Source organism: Tachyglossus aculeatus, chromosome 5 (assembly GCF_015852505.1).
Source record: "Tachyglossus aculeatus isolate mTacAcu1 chromosome 5, mTacAcu1.pri, whole genome shotgun sequence".
In the NCBI taxonomy this organism is placed as follows: domain Eukaryota; kingdom Metazoa; phylum Chordata; class Mammalia; order Monotremata; family Tachyglossidae; genus Tachyglossus; species Tachyglossus aculeatus.
This window is the reverse complement of record NC_052070.1, coordinates 87,924,554-87,946,209: the sequence shown is the minus strand read 5'-3', so window position 1 is coordinate 87,946,209 and position 21,656 is coordinate 87,924,554. Positions and strand designations below refer to the sequence as shown.

General features: G+C 50.3%; 1 protein-coding gene across 2 annotated transcripts; it reads right to left on the bottom strand.

Annotated features, from left to right (window-relative positions):
* Positions 1-5,683: 5,683 nt before the first annotated feature.
* On the bottom strand, positions 5,684-20,888 carry CHMP7 (charged multivesicular body protein 7). 2 transcript variants are annotated; one of them, XR_005451096.1, is made up of 11 exons: positions 20,580-20,888; positions 14,736-14,907; positions 12,057-12,242; positions 11,837-11,970; positions 10,932-10,980; positions 10,347-10,466; positions 9,285-9,383; positions 9,066-9,126; positions 7,384-7,563; positions 6,661-7,064; positions 5,684-6,448 (listed from the first exon to the last, which is right to left on the bottom strand). XR_005451096.1 is itself a non-coding variant. In XM_038747097.1 (10 exons), exons 1-10 carry the CDS (start codon positions 20,876-20,878, stop codon positions 7,012-7,014), a joined length of 1,353 nt encoding a protein of 450 aa, XP_038603025.1. In that variant the 5' UTR covers positions 20,879-20,888; the 3' UTR covers positions 6,457-7,011. The 2 variants fall into 2 exon arrangements, 1 of the variants encoding a protein (XP_038603025.1); XM_038747097.1 differs by lacking the exon at positions 5,684-6,448 and having other exon boundaries at positions 6,457-7,064.
* Between the last annotated feature and the right edge of the window lie 768 nt (positions 20,889-21,656).

The following is a 21,656-nucleotide window of genomic DNA, read 5'->3' as shown; positions in this document are numbered from 1 at the left end:
AGATCCCGGTTTAGACCCCACGTCCTCTGATTCCCAGGCCACATTGCTTCTATACATATTTAAAATAAGACTTTGAATAAGGGACCAATTCTCTTCAAAAAAACTGTGTTCATTTTATGTGTCACTCCCCTACTTTATGCTGGAAGATACAGTATTTGTGATGTCAACTTATGGACTGGTTAAAGATGAAGCTACTGGCCATTAAAGGATCTAAAAGGATCTAAAAGGATCATTAAAGGATCCCCCTTTTAGACTGTGAGCCCACTGTCGGGTAGGGACTGTCCCTATTTGTTGCCAATTTGTACTTCCCAAGTGCTTAGTACAGTGCTCTGCACATAGTAAGCACTCAATAAATACGATTGATGATGATGATGATGATGATGATGATGATTAAGGTTATAGGTGTCTGATGCCACAGGGCAGTGGGATGGGGAAGCTGAAAATCAGACTGTCAATCAATCAATCAAAATAGAATGAATGTCCTTCCTATACGGATGTGAGAAGCTGGTCAGGTTCAATTTATTCCTCATTGCCCTGTTTGAAAGTGAGGATCTGCCAGTTTTCAATAAATACTATTGATTGATTGGTAAGATAAAGTCCAACCAACAATCCGATTGGACTTCATATATTTTAGTGGTGTCTTTCAGGTACACATATGGACCTTTTAGACTGTGAGCCCACTGTTGGGTAGGGACTGTCTCTATATGTTGCCAATTTGTACTTCCCAAGCGCTTAGTACAGTGCTCTGCACATAGTAAGCGCTCAATAAATACGATTGATGATGATGATGATATGGATGTGTAACTCATTTCAGTGGCAGGGCCAAACCAGCTTCACCAAGAACGATGTGCTTTGTGGCATGGATGTGTAACTCATTTCAGTGGCAGGGCCAAACCAGCTTCACCAAGAACGATGTGCTTTGTGGCACATTCGCTCCCACGGCTTCAACTATCACCTCTACGCTGATGACACCCAGATCTACATCTCTGCCCCTGCTCTCTCCCCCTCCCTCCAGGCTCGCATCTCCTCCTGCCTTCAGGACATCTCCATCTGGATGTCCGCCCGCCACCTAAAGCTCAACATGTCAAAGACTGAGCTCCTTGTCTTCCCTCCCAAACCTTGTCCTCTCCCTGACTTTCCCATCTCTGTTGACGGCACTACCATCCTTCCCGTCTCACAAGCCCGCAACCTTGGTGTCATCCTCGACTCCGCTCTCTCATTCACCCCTCACATCCAAGCCGTCACCAAAACCTGCCGGTCTCAGCTCCGCAACATTGCCAAGATCCGCCCTTTCCTCTCCATCCAAACCGCTACCCTGCTAATTCAAGCTCTCATCCTATCCCGTCTGGACTACTGCACTAGCCTTCTCTCTGATCTCCCATCCTCGTGTCTCTCTCCACTTCAATCCATACTTCATGCTGCTGCCCGGATTATCTTTGTCCAGAAACGCTCTGGACATATCACTCCCCTCCTCAAAAACCTCCAATGGCTACCGATCAATCTGCGCATCAGGCAGAAACTCCTCACCCTGGGCTTCAAGGCTCTCCATCACCTCGCCCCCTCCTACCTCACCTCCCTTCTCTCCTTCTACTGCCCAGCCCGCCCCCTCCGCTCCTCCACCACTGATCTCCTCACCATACCTCGCTCTCGCCTGTCCCGCCATCGACCCCCGGCCCACGTCATCCCCCGGGCCTGGAATGCCCTCCCTCTGCCCATCCGCCAAGCTAGCTCTCTTCCTCCCTTCAAGGCCCTGCTGAGAGCTCACCTCCTCCAGGAGGCCTTCCCAGACTGAGCCCCTTCTTTCCTCTCCCCCTCGTCCCCCTCTCCATCCCCCCGTCTTACCTCCTTCCCTTCCCCACAGCACCTGTATATATGTATATATGGTTGTACATATTTATTACTCTGTTTATTTATTTATTTATTTTACTTGTACATTTCTATCCTACTTATTTTATTTTGTTGGTATGTTTGGTTCTGTTCTCTGTCTCCCCCTTTTAGACTGTGAGCCCACTATCGGGTAGGGACTGTCTCTATGTGATGCCAATTTGTACTTCCCAAGCGCTTAGTACAGTGCTCTGCACATAGTAAGCGCTCAATAAATACGATTGATTGATTGATTGATTGATTGGCACGGATTAACACCGGCACAATTTTCCCTAGCTTGAATGGTTTAAGCGTCCCTTTCATCACCACAGCATCTCTGCCCTTTTCCTTTATGCCATTTCTCTCCATATTCCAGGAAAGACTTGAGGAAGAAAGTAACTTGGAAAAGTAACAGAAGAAATTCTAAGAAAGTGCTTTGCGGATGCATGGTGCTATAGTAATTATAGAAATCTGGGGACTCATCTTTTTTTTTTCCTCATATTTGTTAGGTGCCTACTATGTGCCAGACACTGTACTAAGTGCTGGGGTACACACAAGCTAATCAGGTTGACCACAGTCCATGTTCCATATCTGGGAGTTGGACGGTCATGGGTTCTAATCCCAGTTCTGCCACTTGTCGGTTGTGTGACCTTGGGCAAATCACTTCACTGCTCTATCATCAACATCATCAATTGTATTTATTGAGCGCTTACTGTGTGCAGAGCACTGTCCTAAGCGCTTGGGAAGTACAAGTTGGCAACATATAGAGACAGTCCCAGTTACCTCATTTGTAAAGCGAGGTTTGAGACAGTGAGCTCCACGTGGGACAGGGATGCGTCCAACCCAAGTTGCTTGTATCCACCCCAGCGCTTAGTAGTGCTTGGCACTTACCTAGAGAAGCAGCGTGGCTCAGTGGAAAGAGCCCGGGCTTTGGAGTCAGAGGTCATGGGTTCGAATCCCGGCTCTGCCAATTGTCAGCTGTGTGACTTTGGGCAAGTCACTTCACTTCTCTGTGCCTCAGTTCCCTCATCTGTAAAATGGGGATTAAGACTGTGAGCCCCCCGTGGGACAACCGGATCTCCTTGTAACCTCCCCAGCGCTTAGAACAGTGCTTTGCACATAGTAAGTGCTTAATAAATGCCATCACTATTAGTAAGCGCTTAACAAATAGTCTTTTAGACTGTGAGCCCACTGTTGGGTAGGGACTGTCTCTATATGTTGCCAACTTGTACTTCCCAAGCGCTTAGTACAGTGCTCTGCACACAGTAAGTGCTCAATAAATACGATTGATGATGATGAACAAATACCATAATTATTATTATATGGGACTCAGTCTTAATCCCCAGTTCACAGATGGGATAACTGAGGCACTGAGAAGTTAAGTGACTTGCCTAAGGTTACAGAGCAGATAAGTGGCAGAACTGGCATTAGAACCCAGGTCCTTCTGACTCCCAAGCCTGTGCTTTATCCACTAGGGCATTGCGGTTTGGGGTTTAACCACTTTGGGACAATAATAATAATAATGATATTTGTTAAGTGCTTACTATGTGCCAAGCATTGTTCTAAGGGCTGGGATGCAAGGCTAAGGGACAGTGAGGACTCGAGCAGTCAGATAGAAAAGGCCTGGTCTGATATTTAGCATGGAGACACCCAGGCTACATTAATGCTGTCTGGGCTACAATTTGGGTACATGGAGAGATGACTTGGAGGTGAAACAAACTGCATTTTAATAAAATTAGCAGGCACCTGCCTCAGTAGAGCACTGGCCTGGGAGTTGAAAGGTCATGGGTTTTAATCCCGACTCTGCCACTTGTCTGCTGTGTGACCTTGGGCAAGTAGCTTCACTTCTCTGGGCCTCAGTTACCTCACATGTAAAATGAGGATTGACACGGTGATCTCCAAGTGGGACAGAGATTGGGTCTAATCCGATTTGCTTGCATCCACCCCAGTGCTGGCACATAGTAAGTGCTTAACAAATACCACAGTTATTATCTTTTCTCCTGGACTAATGTTACAGAATCTCCATGACTTGGCTGGTCTATTGTACCAAAAATCACTATACTCCAAGCAACTTTTCAGTAACTGGTAGGAACTGAAGAGTCTGTTGTGATGTTCTGAATTTTTGAATCCCCTTCAGCTGGTAAACGAGATCGTCTATTCTAGTTCTACCTGACGTGATTATACTTCAGAAATTGATGAAAACTTATGAGACCTTCATAGGATAAAAATGACATGAAAACAGTAATCATCACCCACCCTTGGGTAGTGTTTCTGTAGAGCTACAGCAGGGAGTCAGAGTTCTCCTAAGACTCCACTGTGACAGCGGGAAAATGTGTGGGGATCTCTAAAAAAGGAAGATTGCGCGTGTATGTGTGTGTGCTTGTGTTTGTATGAATGTCTTAAGGCAGATTCCTAGCTTCCTCTTGATTGCTTTGATTGCCAGCTTCCTTTTTTTTATTTCTCATTGTTAATTTCTCTGACAATAATTTTCTCCTTTGCTTGCTTTGATTGCATTTCCACTTGGGCACAGAAGCGCAACGACCTCTCTCCTGAGCTATTCAACCGAGCAAAATTACAAGACACTTCACCTTGACAAAAGCAGATGCATCTTAACTTTTACAATCCGCATATCCCCATTAGAGGCCAGAAACCCCAGGGTGAAAAGAGAAGAAATGGGAGATGAGGCCACCTCTGGAGCGAACGCAGGGGAGACCATGTCATCTAGGGAGAGCCAGGTTTCAGGAATGGTGAGGAGGAGTGACAGACAGGAACAGGTCAAGGATGAAGGAGAATTTCCCCATCATGGAGCGGGGGTTTCACAGGCCCGCTTGGCAGTAGCTGTGGAGGGGGTAATGAGGGAGGGGACAATGCAAAGGGTGGGGAGGGGTGAGATCGGGGCAGGGGGAGAGGGATGAAGGGTGGGGGCTTATGTGGGGGGAGAAAAATAATAATAATGATGGCATTTATTAAGCGCTATGTGCAAAGCACTGTTCTAAGCGCTGGGGAGGTTACAAGGTGATCAAGTTGTCCCACGTGGGGCTCACAGCCTTAATCGCCACTTTCCAGATGAGGTAACCGAGGCCCACAGAAGTGACTTGCCCGAAGTCACACAGCTGACATGTGGCGGAGCGGAATTTGAACCCATGACCGCTGACTCCAAAGCCCGGGCTCCTTCCACTGAGCCGCGCTGGGACAGAGGGATTACAGGAATAGGGCGGGGAGGAAAGGTGGGAGTGGTGCAAGAGGAAGGGATGAGTTGGGTGGTGAGGAGGGAGTAGAGAACTGGGATGGGCTGACAGGAGCCGGGGTGCGGGATTGAAGGATCATGGTGGGGTCTTTGAGGTAAACGACAGCAATTATAATGTAATAAACGACAGCAATAAAAACTACTGCTGCTTAGCCTAGGGATACAGGACAGAGCCCCATTAGCAAACACAAACATCATGGCGGCAAGGGCTGTTTCTCCCTGAGGCAACGAGGATTGCAGGGAACCCAGCAAAAAGCAGAACAGCCACAGGAGATGACCCACAAACTAGCTCCTGCCACCAGCTCCCTGGATTTTGGGCCTTTGCTGAGTGCATTGCAAAGGACTCCAGCCTTCCAGAATAGGATCAGTGAAAACAGCTTCGCCATCCCAAGGGCCCTTTAGGGTGTGGTGAGATGAATGGATTAAAGTTTATGTCCACATTCACATTCCCCTACACCATGCAGGAGGCATGATACACGCCTCAAACTAAACAACCCGGGCTGGGGGAAGGTAGGGGAAGAGGACACTGGAAAGCCAAGTCAAACCAAAAATGATGAGGCGTAAACTAGGATCTTCAGTTTTATTATTTTAATTATACACCGGATAGAAAAGAAAAAAATCAGTGATTGTTTCTCTTCACCCCAACCCTTCTGTTGATAAGGTAGTGTAGGAGAGAAGTCTAATGGATTTCCCCTCCTGCCCCAGAGCGAACTCTGCCCCCTTCCCCTTCCTCTCGCATCCTGAGGCCCCGTGGCGGGTGGGATAAAGGTGAACACCTTCAGGTAAGGATCCTTGTGCTTTGTCAGCAAAAGTGGCAACGTGGCAGTCATCTTCTCGGGACTCACTCATTCGGACCCTAACCCGTCCCCGGCTCCTGCCTGACGGATTTACCGAGGGGCGGAGGCGGCAGCAGGAACGCGGGGGCCAGGCGGGGCTCCAGCAGGTAGTGGATGTGGTGATTAATGGGGGGAAGCGGAGGCCGACGCCAACATTTCAGCTGGCCCCAGCCCTCTGCTTCTATTGCACTGGCTGGCCCAGCTCCCCGGCTGGAGCAGTGACCTCCAAGGGGAGATGCTTTCGAAATCTAAGCAATGAACTCTCCCTCGCTGAGTGTCAGCTGGCTGGTTTAACCTTAGAGGAGGAGGAGGAAGGAAAGCACTTCACAGTAAAGAGGGAAACGTGTGAGGCTCACACTGTCTTTCCTAGGACCAAAACCTCTCCGTCTCAAAGGCCAAGAAGTCCTCTCCCCACGGGGAGGGGGGAAGAGATGAAACAGCAGCGGTCTCGTCTGCTGAGTGAGCCGGGCCCGGGAGAGCCACTCCACTCGGTGCAATGACACTACAGAGGAAACGTTGGCAACTGCTTTCCACCCCGAAGATAGTGCAGCGACATCCCAGGAGTACCATTTGGCAAAGGCCCGCCTCTCCCCCTCAGCTGAAACCCAGGCGTGGCGGCAATAAGACCCAGAGCCCCAGGCATCGGCGAGATGAAGGCCTCGAGCCTCCAAGATGAAAACTGATCTCCATCTGGGAAGGCTGCAAGTCTCTTACCTTGGTTGGCTGGGAACCAGCTCCTCACGGGAGTCGGTGGGTGAAGACAAACCTAAGTGGCCAGTGGCAAGGCCTGCAAGGCTATATGGGACAATAAGTCAAAACACAGACAGTATAGATTGTGGCACTATAAAGATGAGCAGACAGAGAGGTCCGTTGACACCGGCTAGGAGCAAGCCTTTCGGAGCGTCGCTTCCTGAAATGACCATCGTCCTGGAGCAAGTGGTAGCTGTGTCTGCTGCGACCGAGCAGTCCTTTCCCTCCGAAATTTTGGAGAGTTTCTTTTTTAAATAAATATGTACACGGACACGCACGCACGGCCTCTCATTCACTGAGGGTCCTGGGAGGGCATTAGAGAGTCGGTTCCAGGAACCTCTTGGGTGATGGGCTGCTTGGCACCAAATCTGCAGAGGAAAGGAAACAGGAGAGACAGAGACGGGATGGGGACAGAGAGAGAGAGACGGGGGAGAGAGACAGAGAGAGATAAGAGACCGGTGGGAAGAGGGAGTTCGTCCCCATCTCCCGCCCCTGAAGCAATGGTGGGGTACATCCAGCTAGCTCTGCCCCCTCTTTTCCCCCAGCCACTACTCTGAATGCCTCTGAACCGTCCCCCTTTCCCCCCACCCTCCCATTTGGGGCTCCCCCAAGTCTTGGATGGAAGCCCCCTAACAGAATTCCCATAGCGAGGAGCCAAGCTGCCCCCCCGCAGTCGCGGCTCCATACCTTCCCCCTGCAGGGACAGCTTCTCCAGCTCGGCTTCCAGCTCGGCATCGGAGATGTTGGGGAGAGGCAGGGCGGCAGGGGGAACTGGCTTGTGGGGGACGTCGGGCAGGTCCAGGGGTTCTTTGGTGGTGTCCTGGAGGAGGATGTCCAGTTCCTTCTCCAATTCTTCATTGTCAATATCTAGATGGGGTAAGAGGGTGGAAGTACCAACATATCCCAGACTGAGCCCCCTTTTTCCTCTCCTCCTCCCTACCCCCCCACCCTACCTCCTTCCCCTCCCCACAGCATCTGTATATATGTTTGTACAGATGTATTTCTCTATTTATTTTAGTTGTACATATCTACCATTCTATTTACTTTGTTAATGATGTGCATCTAGCTTTATTTCTATTTGTTCTGACGACTTGACACCTGCCCACATGTTCTGTTTTGTTGTCTGTCTCCCCCTTCTAGACTGTGAGCCCGCTGTTGGGTAGGGACCGTCTCTATATGCTGCCAACTTGTACTTCCCAAGCGCTTAGTACAGTGCTCTGCACACAATAAACGCTCAATAAATATGATTGAATGAATGAATGAATCTCTAAGAAAGTTGAGACCCCAGGATGCCGCTTCCCAAGCCCCAATAACGATGACGGGAATAACAGCGGTAGCAATAGTTGTGGTATTTGTTAAGTGCTTAATATGTGTCAAGCACTGTAGATACAAGATAATCAGGTCCCACATGGGGCTCACATTCTAAGTAGAAGTGAGCACAGGGACTGAATCCCCATTTTGCAGATGAGGGAACTGAGGCACAGAAGGGAAGTGACTTGCCTAGGGTCCCACAGCAGGTAAGTGGCAGAGCCATGATTAGAACCCAGGTCCTCTGACCCCCAGGCCCGGGCTCTTTCCATTAGGCCACGCTGCTTCCCCTTTCAGTAAAGGAGGGAAGAAGCTCTGGCACGCCGCAGAACACGCTTCCCCCATGGTGCCTTGAGCCCCGGGAGGGTTCCCCAGCTGAAACCTCCGGCACCCCTGCAATTTTTCCCAGGACGTCGGACCCCCAGGGTTTGGAGGGGAATTCCTGCTCTCTGAATCCCGGGGCTTTCTCAGCCCGGCAGAGTGGCACAGCTCCATAGACCTGGCTCTGCTCTCCCTCTGAAGTGAATCTGGGGATAAATGATGACGAAGGACCCAGCAGAGACAGAGAAAGCTCCTTGAAATGAACACTTTTTTGCTTCTGTGGCTGAAATCTCCAGCAGTAACTCCTGCACTGTAGAGATTTTGAAGGGAAACAGGGTGGCCTAGTGGAAAAAGCATGGGCAAAGGAGTCAGAGGACCTAGGTTGTAATCCCGGCTCTGCCATTTGTTGTATGACCATGGGCGAGTCACTTAAGGTAACTGTGCCTCAGTTATCTCATCTGACAAACAGGGACTGTGAGCCCCAAGTGGGACAGGGTTTGTGTCCCTACCTGATTACCTCATATCTACCCCAGCGCTTAGAACAGTGCCTGACATACGGTAAGAGCTGAACAAATACCATCATTATTATTATCATTCTTATTCCAAGGACCACCTCTGCTGCTGCTGTCTGCCAGGGAAAGGGGTGAGGGAAGAGAGTAGGTGCTCAATAAATCCGACCGACTGATTGACTGATTGAAGCGAGGAGGGCCAAGTGAGGAAGTGTGTCTCCGAGCACTCACCCAAGCCATTGATTCCCACTCCTGCCAGGGTTTGCACCACTTCGTCCTGGGTGTCGCACAGCTGTTAAGAGAATAAGACAAGGCCCATGCACATGCAGGGAACCCCAAGTTCCATAAAGGTGATCACGGCAGCTCCGGCTCAACACTGATCTCCAGGAACATGGACGTCAGGCCCTTGGACAGCTTTTTTTATTGTACTGTTCCAACCCCTCCATGTACCTCTTGAATCTGATCCACCAGGCTTTCGGCCTTCTCCACTGTGACATCTTTCATAGACAGTTTCAGCGCTCCCACGCCAGCCTGATAGGCATTGAAAACCTGACCATGATAAAACAGAGACGTTTCAGTGCCCCTGACCGGTACCCAGGGAACAATCCATCCAATCAATCAATGGTATGCAATAATAGTAATAATAATAAAGATGGCATTTGTTAAGCGCTATGTGCAAAGCACTGTTCTAAGCACTGAGGGGGGGTACAAGGTGATCAGGTTGTCCCACGTGGGGCTCACAGTCTTAATCTCCATTTTACAGATGAGGTAACAGGCTCAGAGAAGTTAAGTGACTTGCCCAAGGCCACACAGCAGACATGTAGCAGAGCTGGGATGTGAACCCATGACCTCTGACTCCCAAGCCCGGGCTCTTTCCACTGAGCCATGCTGCTTCTCTAATTACTGAGTGCTTATTGTGTGCAGAGCACTGTACTAAGCGCTTGAGAGAGTACAACACAAGTAGCAGATACATTCCCCGCCTATAACGAGCTTACAGTCTAGAGGAGGCGGCAGACATTAATCAATCAATCAATCAATCGTATTTATTGAGTGCTTACTGTGTGCAGAGCACCGGACTAAGCGCTTGGGAAGTACAAGTTGGCAACAGATACAGTCCCTACCCAACAGTGGGCTCACAGTCTTACGAATAAATAATTTATAATATTTAATTTAAAGATCTGTACATAAGTGCTGTGGTTGGGGCAAATATCAAATGTCCATCGACGGAGGGGGAAGGGGTTCCAGGCTAAGGGGAGGACCTGGGAAAGGGGTTGGTGGCGAGATCAGGACACTAGATTTTTCTGGTTTCTGCCTTTCCCACCGAACCCGACTACCCTCTTACCCCAAGCCCCACATCCTAACCGGGCATAGAGAGAGAAAAATAATTGGAAAAGAATAGAGAACAGAATGCTGTTTGGATAGCGGTAAAGGAGGAGCTGGTGGTGGTGGTAGGGAGAAGAGAGGGGTGAGGGGAGGAGCAGAGCCGAAGCGGGCCACGGAGGAATACATCACCATCTGATCTGTCTGGGATGCGTAGATCCGATCCAGGATTCCTTGAACTGTGTCCAGCTTGGCATGCAATGCCTCGATGCGCTTCTCTGTCCGCTGCTTGGACTTTAGACACCTCAGCGCCTGAGCAACAGAGAACCAGATTGGCAGCCTGATGCTCGTGATGGGGCAAAAGGACCAGAGAAGAGAGTCCCTACAATAAATCCATGGTATTTACTGAGCGCCTACCGGGTGCGCGGCTCTGTGCTAAGGATTTGGAAGCATACAACAAAGTTCCTGGCATTCAAGGGGCTTACAATCAATGGCATTTACGAAGCTGTTACTGTGTGCAGGGAACGGTACTAACCACTTGGAAGAGTACAAGAAGTTGGTAGTAACGACCCTGCCCTCAGTCTACAATATAATGGGGGTAGGGGGTGCTGGGCAAACCCAACTTATTTTACAAATAGCAGGGGCAGAAGGGAAAACCGAGAACTAAGTCTCAGTCCTCAGATGCCAGAGGGGCCTGACTAAGCTCGTTCCTTGCGAGGAGACGAAACATCTCCCATTTCCAAGCCAGCACATCCGATTCAGGGACTGAGAACTCACCAACTGCTTCTTCCCGGCTCGGCAGGCCCTCCGGGCATCTTCCTTACACCTGGGAGACAGATGGCCAGGGTGAGGGGGAACGACCGATTGGTAGGAGAATGTGGGAGTGTGCTAGATAGTCATAATAATGCTAATGGTACTTGTTAAGCGCTTACTACATGCCAGGCACTAGGGCGGATACAAGCAAAGTCCCTGCCCCATGTGGGGCTCACAGTCTCAATCCTCACTGTACAGCGGAGGTAACTGAGGTCCAGAGAGGTCCAGTGACTTGCCTAAGGTCACGGAGCAGACAAGTGGAGGAGCCGGGATTAGAACCCATGACCTTCTGATATCCAGGCCCATGGTCTGTCCATTACACCACGATGTTTCTTCTGGGAGGAGCTGGGCTCAGGAGGCCCCACTAAGGCCAGGGTGGCTCAGGTACCTTCCCAATGGCAGACCCAGGGCAGGAGCGCCGACTGCTCCTGATAATAATAATACTAATGATGATGACGGTACTTACTATGTGCCTAGCACTGTTCTAAGTGTTGGGGTAGATACAAGCTAATCAGGTTGGACAGATGGATCCCGTTCCATAAGGGGCTCACAGCCTTAGACTGTCTTTCAGACAGTCTTTTCGACTGTGAGCCCACTGTTGGGTAGGGACTGCCTCTACATGTTGCCAACTTGTACTTCCCAAGCGCTTAGTGCAGTGCTCTGCACACAGTAAGCGCTCAATATGATCGACTGATTAATCCCCACTTGACAGTTGAGGTAATGGAGGCCCAGAGAACTGAAGCAACTTGCCCCAGGTCACACAGCAGACGGCTGGTGGAGCCAGGATTAGAACCCAGGCCCAAGCTCTTCCTACTAGGCCACAGTGCTGGGAGTGTAAGGAGTCACCCAGCAACGGGGCAAAGAGTTACCTCTCAGCTTCCTGGGATAAGGACTCCACCTTGCGTGACAGCAGCCGCTCGCTCTGCATCAGCTGATACACCCCCACGTCTACATCGTTTACCGGGGAGACCTTGGCATGCAGACCTCGGGCAAACTTCACGATCTGCGGGCGATGAGAGAGGGTGTAATCGCTGCCCCCTCCCCAAATCCAGGCCGGCCCCCCCGCCGTCCCGCGGCTCCCTTCCGTACCTTCTCGCCGTTCTGTTCCAGGACCGTGACCCTCTTCTCCTTCTGCAGCTGGAGCAGCAGCAGGTAGAAAGTTCTCTCGTCCGGGCAGGAACTCGCACAGAGGGTGCTCAGCTCGGACAGGGCCACCACGGGGTGGGAGGAGAGCGGGGAGTTCAGATACAGGCGATACGCCTCCTCTGCCTTCTCCTGCCAGAAGACAAGGGGGCTCGCTTACAGTCTTGGAAACCGGAGAGCCACCCAGGCTGAAAGACGCGGGCCTCGGGATGTAACAGTCAGGAGAACGGGCCCGATAAAGATCGGCTGTGGATGATGACTTCAGGGCCTTCAAGGCCCTGCTGAGAGCTCACCTCCTCCAGGAGGCCTTCCCAGACTGAGCCCTTTCTTTCCTCTCCCCCTCGTCCCCCTCTCCATCCCCCCGTCTTACCTCCTTCCCTTCCCCACAGCACCTGTATATATGTATATATGGTTGTACATATTTATTACTCTATTTATTTATTTATTTATTTTACTTGTACATTTCTATCCTACTTATTTTATTTTGTTGGTATGTTTGGTTCTGTTCTCTGTCTCCCCCTTTTAGACTGTGAGCCCACTGTTGGGTAGGGACTGTCTCTATGTGATGCCAATTTGTACTTCCCAAGCGCTTAGTACAGTGCTCTGCACATAGTAAGCGCTCAATAAATACGATTGATTGATTGATTGATTGATTGACTGCTACTACTTGGCTCTAGGTGAGCGTTTTAACACGGTTTAGGGAACTTTTAGACCGTGAGCCCAATGTTGGGTAGGGACTGTCCCTATATGTTGCCAATTTGTACTTCCCAAGCGCTTAGTACAGTGCTCTGCACATAGTAAACGCTCAATAAATATGATTGATTGATCTTCTTCTTTTTTGCCATTACATAGTAGTTGTTATGTGCTCTCCGTGATATCATTACCTGCCTATTTTATTATTGCCATAGCATGTTAATTGTTAACTACCCTCAGTGATGCCATCACCCACTTATATCATTGCTACTTTGGTATTGCTTCTGCATTTCAATTGTTAACCTCCCGCTGTGCTGCCCTCGCCATGAACTATCAAGTCCCCTGCTCCCAAATGCCATTCCCATTCCTCACCTTCACCTTTCCCTCTACCACCCAGCTCTTTCCCTCCCTTTCCCCCCCACCCCTCCCCCTCACTCCCCACCCAGGATACTATTACTCTATTTATTCATTTAGTTTACTTGTACATATTTATTTTATTTTGTTAATATGTTTTGCTTTGTTGTCTGTCTCCCCCTTCTAGACTGTGAGCCTGCTGTTGGGTAGGGACCGTCTCTATATGTTGCCAACTTGTACTTCCCAAGCCTTTAGTACAGTGCTCTGCACACAGTAAGCGCTCAATAAATACGATTGAATGAATGAATGAACTCAGGAGAAAACTATAAGAAGAGGTCAGCCTGAGGAAGCCTACACCTGTGGTTACAATAAAGTGCGAGGAATTGGGCTCCTGTTTCATTTTGGCCCTGAGCCGCTCCACACTGACAACCAAGCCTCTTCTCTTCTCCGGGTATGACTTTTCCTACCTAGGAAATGGGAGTTGCAATGCCTGCTTTCCTACCACAGAGGTTCATCAACCAATTGTACTTATTGAGCGCTTACTGTGTGCAGAGCACTTGGGAAAGTACAATACAATATTGTCGGTAGACAGATGCCCTGCCCAAAACAAGCTTACAGTCTAGACGGGGAGACAGACGTTAATGTAAATAAATTATGGATAGAAGCACTTAGTACAGTGCTCTGCACACGGTAAGCGCTCAATGAATACGATTGAATGAATGAATGAGAGTGCTGTGGGGCTGGGGGGGGATGGTGAATAAAAGGTACAAATCCAAGTGCAAGAGAGGCGCAGAAGGGAGTGGGAGAACAGGAAATGAGGACTGAGTCAGGGAAAGCCTTCAATAAGCTTGAAGAGAAGAATCCAATACTGTGTTTGTAAAGACTTTCAAAGTCTTCTGAAAGCGTGAAATAAATGGGTTTAGGCTGTAGGCTTCTGAGAGAAGCCAACCCAAGGAACCCCACAGGACCGTCTTACCTCCTTCCCTTCCCCACATCACCTGTATGTATGTATATATGTTTGTACATATTTATTACTCTATTTATTCATTTATCTTACTTGTACATATCTATTCTATTTATTTTATTTTGTTAGTATGTTTGGTTTTGTTCTCTGTCTCCCCCTTCTAGACTGTGAGCCCGCTGTTGGGTAGGGACTGTCTCTACCTGTTGCCGACTTGTACTTCCCAAGCGCTTAGTACAGTGCTCTGCACACAGTAAGCGCTCAGTGAATACGATTGATTGATTGATTGATTGATGGCTTCTGAGAGAAGCCAACCCAAGGAACCCCACAGGACCATCCTGTCCTGAGACAAGCTCCTCTGATACATCTTTAATCCAATCAACCCTCATCCTCCAACAAGGGTATTTTAAGGAATAAGAGGAAGTTCAGGTCACAAAGGAACCAACACTCCGAGGCAACATAAGAGACCCTCCCCTGATACTGACGTGCTCCCCCAGACCCCCATGCGCGCACACACGTGCAGTCAACAACTCTTATGCCACGTAAAAATACCCCAATAATACCTACCATCTGTAGCCGTCCCAGCCCCCGTCACTTTGCCCCCTCCTCACACCCACCTTAAGCAGCTCCACGGCCACCAGGACTTCCTCTGCAGGGACCTTGTTGTCCCCCAGTACGTTGGACAGAGTCCACTTGAGGGGCTTCAGCAGGAAGACACCCACCCCCCAGGAGATCCAGCTGCTGTCCACGCTCGCCATGAAGTCGGACTCCCGCTGCAACTCTCCCCGGCTGAGGAAAAAGAAGGAAGTAGGCAAGTCAGAAATCAAGGCGCAGAGGGGTCGCTTCCCTTTAGCTCCCCACGAAATCGCGCCCTGAATATCGTTAAGTGCTGAGAAGGATCTTGCTTACTGAAGACATAAATAGCCCCTTAAATACCGAAAAGGACCTCCCAGATGTTCTAAGGAAATGTCTGGTAAAAATTCATGCTGTTACAGTTCTGGGAGCTTCCCACGTTCAGCCAAACAGCAAGGATTACCGTCCTTACGGGGAGGGGACATGTATTTCTAAGCTCTTACTCCAATCCTCTGCACACAGTAAGCGCTCAACAGATACCAGTGAATACCACCTCGTGATAACAGGAAAGGTTAAAAACTGCTGAATTTTGAAAGTGCTTACTATGTGCCAAACATTGGATCGGGCAAAGCCTCTGGCCCTAACAGAAACAGCATTAGAGGTCCTCTGCCTCCTGGGCTCATGCTCTTTCCACTGGGCAACACTGCTTCTGAGCACGGAGAGGGCAGATGGAAAGCTCCTGGTGAATTAATCCAGCAAGATTAATGAGGTGATGAAGTCAGCGTTTACTTCTCCAGCTCTGGCCCCCGTCATTCCGCTTTTCAGAAAGGAACAAAAACACTTTCTTGCTGCAATCCCCCGCCCGGCAGGGCAGGAAAGAGATTTTTATAAAGTCAGGGTGACATATCAGCATCAACTCCGGGGGACGGCTTGGGGGAGACAGGTGGACTGTGACGCCTGTGAGTTTTCCTTCCCCAAGATAATCTCCTTATAAGTTTTCCCAGTAGTTCGGCACTAATGATAATAAAAATATTAATAACAGTGGCATTTATGAAGCACTTACTAGGTGCTTGGCATCGACTCTGTTATACCGTACTCTCCCAAGTGCTTAGTACGGTAATCCGCAGATAGCAAACACTCAATCATATTTATTGAGCGCTTACTGTGTGCAGAGCACTGTACGAAGCGCTTGGGAAGTACAACTTGGCAACAAAGAGAGACAGTCCCTACCCAACAGCGGGCTCACAGTCTATAAATACGATTGATTGATTATGTTAAGCGCTGGGGTGAGAATCCGATCGGTCACTCCCTGCCCACATCTGGCTCTCAGTCTCACGGGGGAGGGAGAACAAGTATTTATTCCCCATTGTAGAGATGAGAAACGGAGGGCTCGAAGAAGTGATTTGCGCCAGGTCACATAGCAAGAAAGTGGAAGAGGTAGAATTAGAACTCACGTCCCTCAATTCCCAAGTCCCTGCTCTTTCCTTTAGTCCACTCAGCGGAGACCTGGAAAGTCCCTTGTAGCTTGAAGGCCTAAAGTGGGCCCATTTCTCTGTCAATAGGCACAGGAAAACCGATTATCCACCAGCCTTCCATGATAAGCGGGCAACTCACTCCCCTCTCAATGCTCCCACCCTCTGCTCCACAATCCCATCCCAGAGGGCAAGTCCGGCTGGGATCCATGGTTGGGATCCACCTAACTCCGGGAAGTCAATCAATCAATCAATCAATCGTATTTATTGAGCGCTTACTGTGTGCAGAGCACTGGACTAAGCGCTTGGGAAGTACAAATTGGCAACACACAGAGACGGTCCCTACCCAACAGTGGGCTCACAGTCTAAAAGGGGGAGACAGAGAACAGAACCAAACATACCAACAAAATAAAATAAATAGGATAGAAATGTACAAGTAAAATAAATAAATAAAGAGTAATAAATATGTACAACCATATATACATACATACAGGTGCTGTGGGAAAGTCGAAGTCGTCAGACTCTGAGTCCCGCGGGGGACGGGGAATGTGTCCGGCCTGATCATCTTCCATCTACGCCGGCCCTTAGCACAGAGCCCCGCACATCGATCACTCGCGTTTATCATCATCAATCGTATTTATTGAGCGCTCACTGTGCGCAGAGCACTGTACTAAGCGCTTGGGAAGTCCAAGTCGGCAACACACAGAGACGGTCCCTACCCAACAGCGGGCTCACAGTCTAAAAGGGGGAGACAGAGAACAAAACCAAACACGCTAACAAAATAAGATAAATAGGATGGATATGGACAAGTAAAATAAATAAATAGAGTAATAAATATGTACAAACATATATACAGGTGCCGTGGGGAAGGGAAGGAGGTAAGATGGGGGGATGGAGAGGGGGATGAGGGGGAGAGGAAGGGGCGCTTCCTGTGCCCTGTACCAAGTGCCTGGGAGAATACACTGTAACACAGTTGGTAGACATTATCCCTGCTCACAACGGGCTTATAGTCTAGAGGCGCGTAGTAAGCGCCCACAAAACCCCTCCTCCAGGCTGCCTTCCGTCCCCCGGGGTTTGGTTTTGTCGTCTGTCTCCCCCTTCTAGACTGTGAGCCCGCTGCTGGGCAGGGACCGTCTCTAGATGTTGCCGACTTGGACTTCCCAAACGCTCAGTCCAGCGCTCCGCACACAGTAGGCGCTCAATAAATACGATTGATTGATTTAGTTATTTGTACATATTGATTCTATTTATTTTATTTCGTTACTATGTTTTGTTCTGTTGTCTGTCTCCCCCTTCTAGACTGTGAGCCCGCTGCTGGGTAGGGACCGTCTCCAGATGTTGCCGACGTGGACTTTCCAAGCGCTCAGTCCAGCGCTCCGCACACAGTAAGCGCTCAATAAATACGATTGACTGATTTAGTTATTTGTACATATTTATTCTATTTATTTTATGTTGTTAATATGTTTGGTTTTGTTGTCTGTCTCCCCCTTCTAGACTGTGGGCCCGCTGCTAGGTAGGGACCATCTCTAGATGTTGCCGACTTGGACTTCCCAAGCGCTCAGTCCAGCGCTCCGCACACAGTAGGCGCTCAATAAATACGATTGATTGATTTAGTTATTTGTACATATTGATTCTATTGATTTTATGTTGTTACTATGTTTTGTTTTGTTGTCTGTCTCCCCCTTCTAGACTGCGAGCCCGCTGTTGGGGAGGGACCGTCTCTCTATGTTGCCGACTTGGACTTCCCAAGCGCTCAGTACACAGTAAGCGCTCAATACGACGGAATGAATAACAAAACTAAACCTGCCAACTTGGACTTCCCAAGCGCTTAGTCCAGTGCTCCGCACACAGTAGGCGCTCAGTACATAGGACGGAATGAATAACAAAACTAAACCTGCCAACTTGGCCTTCCCAGGCGCTCAGTCCAGTGCTCCGCGCACAGTAGGCGCTCAATAAATACGACCGAATAAATAACAAAACTAAACACACCAACTTGGACTTCCCAGGCGCTCAGTCCAGTGCTCCGCACACAGTAGGCGCTCAGTACATAGGACGGAATGAATAACAAAACTAAACCTGCCAACTTGGCCTTCCCAGGCGCTCAGTCCAGTGCTCCGCGCACAGTAGGCGCTCAGTACATAGGACGGAATGAATAACAAAACTAAACCTGCCAACTTGGCCTTCCCAAGCGCTCAGTCCAGTGCTCCGCACACAGTAGGCGCTCAGTACCTAGGATGGAATGAATAACAAAACTAAACCTGCCAACTTGGCCTTCCCAAGCGCTTAGTCCACTGCTCTGCACACAGTAGGCGCTCAGTACATAGGACGGAATGAGTAACAAAGCTAAACACGCCACCTTGGCCTTCCCAAGCGCTCAGTCCAGTGCTCCGCGCACAGTAGGCGCTCAGTACATAGGACGGAATGAATAACAAAACTAAACCTGCCAAGTTGGACTTCCCAAGCGCTTAGCCCAGTGCTCCGCACACAGTAGGCGCTCAATAAATACGACAGAATGAATAACAAAACTAAACCTGCCAACTTGGCCTTCCCAAGCTCTCAGCCCAGTGCTCCGCACACAGTAGGCGCTCAATAAATACGATGGAATGAATAACCAAACTAAAGATGCCAACTTGGCCTTCCCAAGCGCTCAGTCCAGTGCTGCGCACACAGTAGGCGCTCAGTACATAGGACGGAATGAATAACAAAACTAAACCTGCCAACTTGGCCTTCCCAAGTGCTCAGTCCAGTGCTCCGCGCACAGTAAGTGCTCAATAAATACGATGGAATGAATAACCAAACTAAACCTGCCAACTTGGCCATCCCAAGCGCTCAGTCCAGTGCTCCGCGCACAGTAAGCGCTCAATAAATACGACGGAATGAATAACAAAACTAAACCCGCCAACTTGGCTTTCCCAAGCGCTCAGTCCAGTGCTCCACGCACAGTAGGCGCTCAATAAATACGACGGAATGAATAACAAAACTAAACCTGCCAACTTGGCCATCCCAAGCGCTTAGCCCAGTGCTCCGCGCACAGCAGGCGCTCAGTACATAGGACAGAATAAATAACAAAACTAAACCTGCCAACTTGGCCATCCCAAGCGCTCAGCCCAGTGCTCTGCGCACAGTACGCGCTCAGTACATAGGACAGAATGAATAACAAAACTAAACCTGCCAACTTGGACTTCCCAGGCGCTTAGTCCAGTGCTCCGCGCACAGCAGGCGCTCAGTACATAGGACGGAATAAATAACAAAACTAAACACGCCAAGTTGGACTTCCCAGGCGCTCAGTCCAGTGCTCCGCGCACAGTAGGCGCTCAATAAATACGATGGAGTGAATAACAAAACTAAACCTGCCACCTTGGCCTTCCCAAGCCCTTAGTCCACTGCTCCGCACACAGTAGGCGCTCAGTACATAGGACGGAATAAATAACAAAACTAAACACGCCAAGTTGGACTTCCCAGGCGCTCAGTCCAGTGCTCCGTGCACAGTAGGCGCTCAATAAATACGATGGAGTGAATAACAAAACTAAACCTGCCACCTTGGCCTTCCCAAGCGCTCAGTCCAGTGCTCCGCGCACAGTAGGCGCTCAGTACATAGGACGGAATGAATAACAAAACTAAACCTGCCAACTTGGCCTTCCCAAGCGCTCAGTACAGTGCTGCGCACACAGTAGGCGCTCAGTACATAGGACGGAATGAATAACCAAACTAAACCTGCCAACTTGGCCTTCCCAGGCGCTTAGCCCAGTGCTCCGCGCACAGTAGGCGCTCAATAAATACGACGGAATGAATAACCAAACTAAACCTGCCAACTTGGCCTTCCCAAGTGCTCAGTCCAGTGCTCCGCACACAGTAGGCGCTCAGTACATAGGACGGAACGAATAACAAAACTAAACATGCCAAGTTGGCCTTCCCAAGCGCTCAGTACAGTGCTCCGCGCACAATAGGAGCTCAATAAATACGACGGAATGAATAACAAAGCTAAACACGCCACCTTGGCCTTCCCAAGCGCTCAGTCCAGTGCTCCGCGCACAGTAGGCGCTCAGTACATAGGACGGAATGAATAACAACACTAAACCTGCCAACTTGGACTTCCCAGGCGCTCAGTCCAGTGCTGTGCACACAGTAGGCGCTCAGTACATAGGACGGAATGAATAACAAAGCTAAACACGCCAAGTTGGCCTTCCCAAGCGCTCAGTCCAGTGCTCCGCACACAATAGGAGCTCAATAAATACGACGGAATGAATAACAAAGCTAAAGCTGCCAAGTTGGCCTTCCCAGGCGCTCAGTACAGTGCCCCGCGCACACAGTAGGCGCTCAGTACATAGGACGGGCTGAGGCGCAGCGCGCGCGTGCGCGCGGCCCACGGTCACGTGACGCGCCCCCGGTGACCCCCCGGTGACCCCGGGCCCTCACCGCAGCAGGTCCTGCAGTACCGTGGCCAAGCCCAAGGGGACGCTGCCCTTGCGCTGGAAGGCTTCCTGCAGGTCGCGCAGGCGCAGGCGCACCGCCCCCTGGCGGCGGCTGCGGCTCAGCACCAGCGGCGCCCAGAAGCCCATCTTGCTGTCCCAGTCGGTGCTGTTGACTTCGCGGCTCCTCTTGAAGGCGGAGAAGAGGAAGGACATGCGCTCCTCGTCCTCCTCCCATTCCGGGGGCAGCAGCCCCGCCGGCTCCCCCGCGGCCGGGACTTCGGCCTCCTGTCCCGGGGACCACATCGGCGCCCCAGCCCCGCTCCGCTCCCACCCTGCCTCCCCTTCCGCCCCGATCCCCTCCCGGCTTCCGTTCCTCCTCCCCCGCCCCCGGGCGAAATTAGTCTCGGCCGCCCCGACTGCGCAGGCGCCGGCCGCCCGGCGGGGCTCGCGCGGGAGAGTCGCCCCACGGCGCCTGCGCGGGCCGCCCCCCCCGCCTTTGTGAGGAGGGTGCCGTCCCGCGCGTGCGCAGAAGGGGCGGGGCGCGGCGGATTGCCCGGAAAAAGCGTGGCGACCATAGAGTCTCGCCGAGGGAGATAGAGGGGCCCCCTTGCGGCGCTGTTGCTAGGAAACGGGGCGGGATGGAGGGCCCACGGTGACGCCGGCCGTCCTAGTCATTCATTCATTAATCGTATTTATTGAGCGCTTATTGTGTGCAGAGCACTGGACTAATCAATCACTCAATCGTATTTATTGAGCGCTTACTGTGTGCGGAGCACTGTGCTAAGCGCTTGGGGAGTCCAAGTTGGCAACATATAGAGACAGGCCCTACCCAACAGCGGGCTCACAGTCTAGAAGGGGGAGACAGAGAACAAAACCAAACATACTAATAAAATAAAATGAATAGAATAGAGAGGTACAAGTAAAATAAATAGAGTATTCATTCATTCAATCGTATTTATTGAGCGCTCACTGTGTGCGGAACACTGGACTAAGCGCTTGGGAAGTACAAGTTGGCAACATAGAGAGACAGTCCCTACCCAACTGCGGGCTCACAGTCTAGAAGGGGGAGGCAGAGAACAAA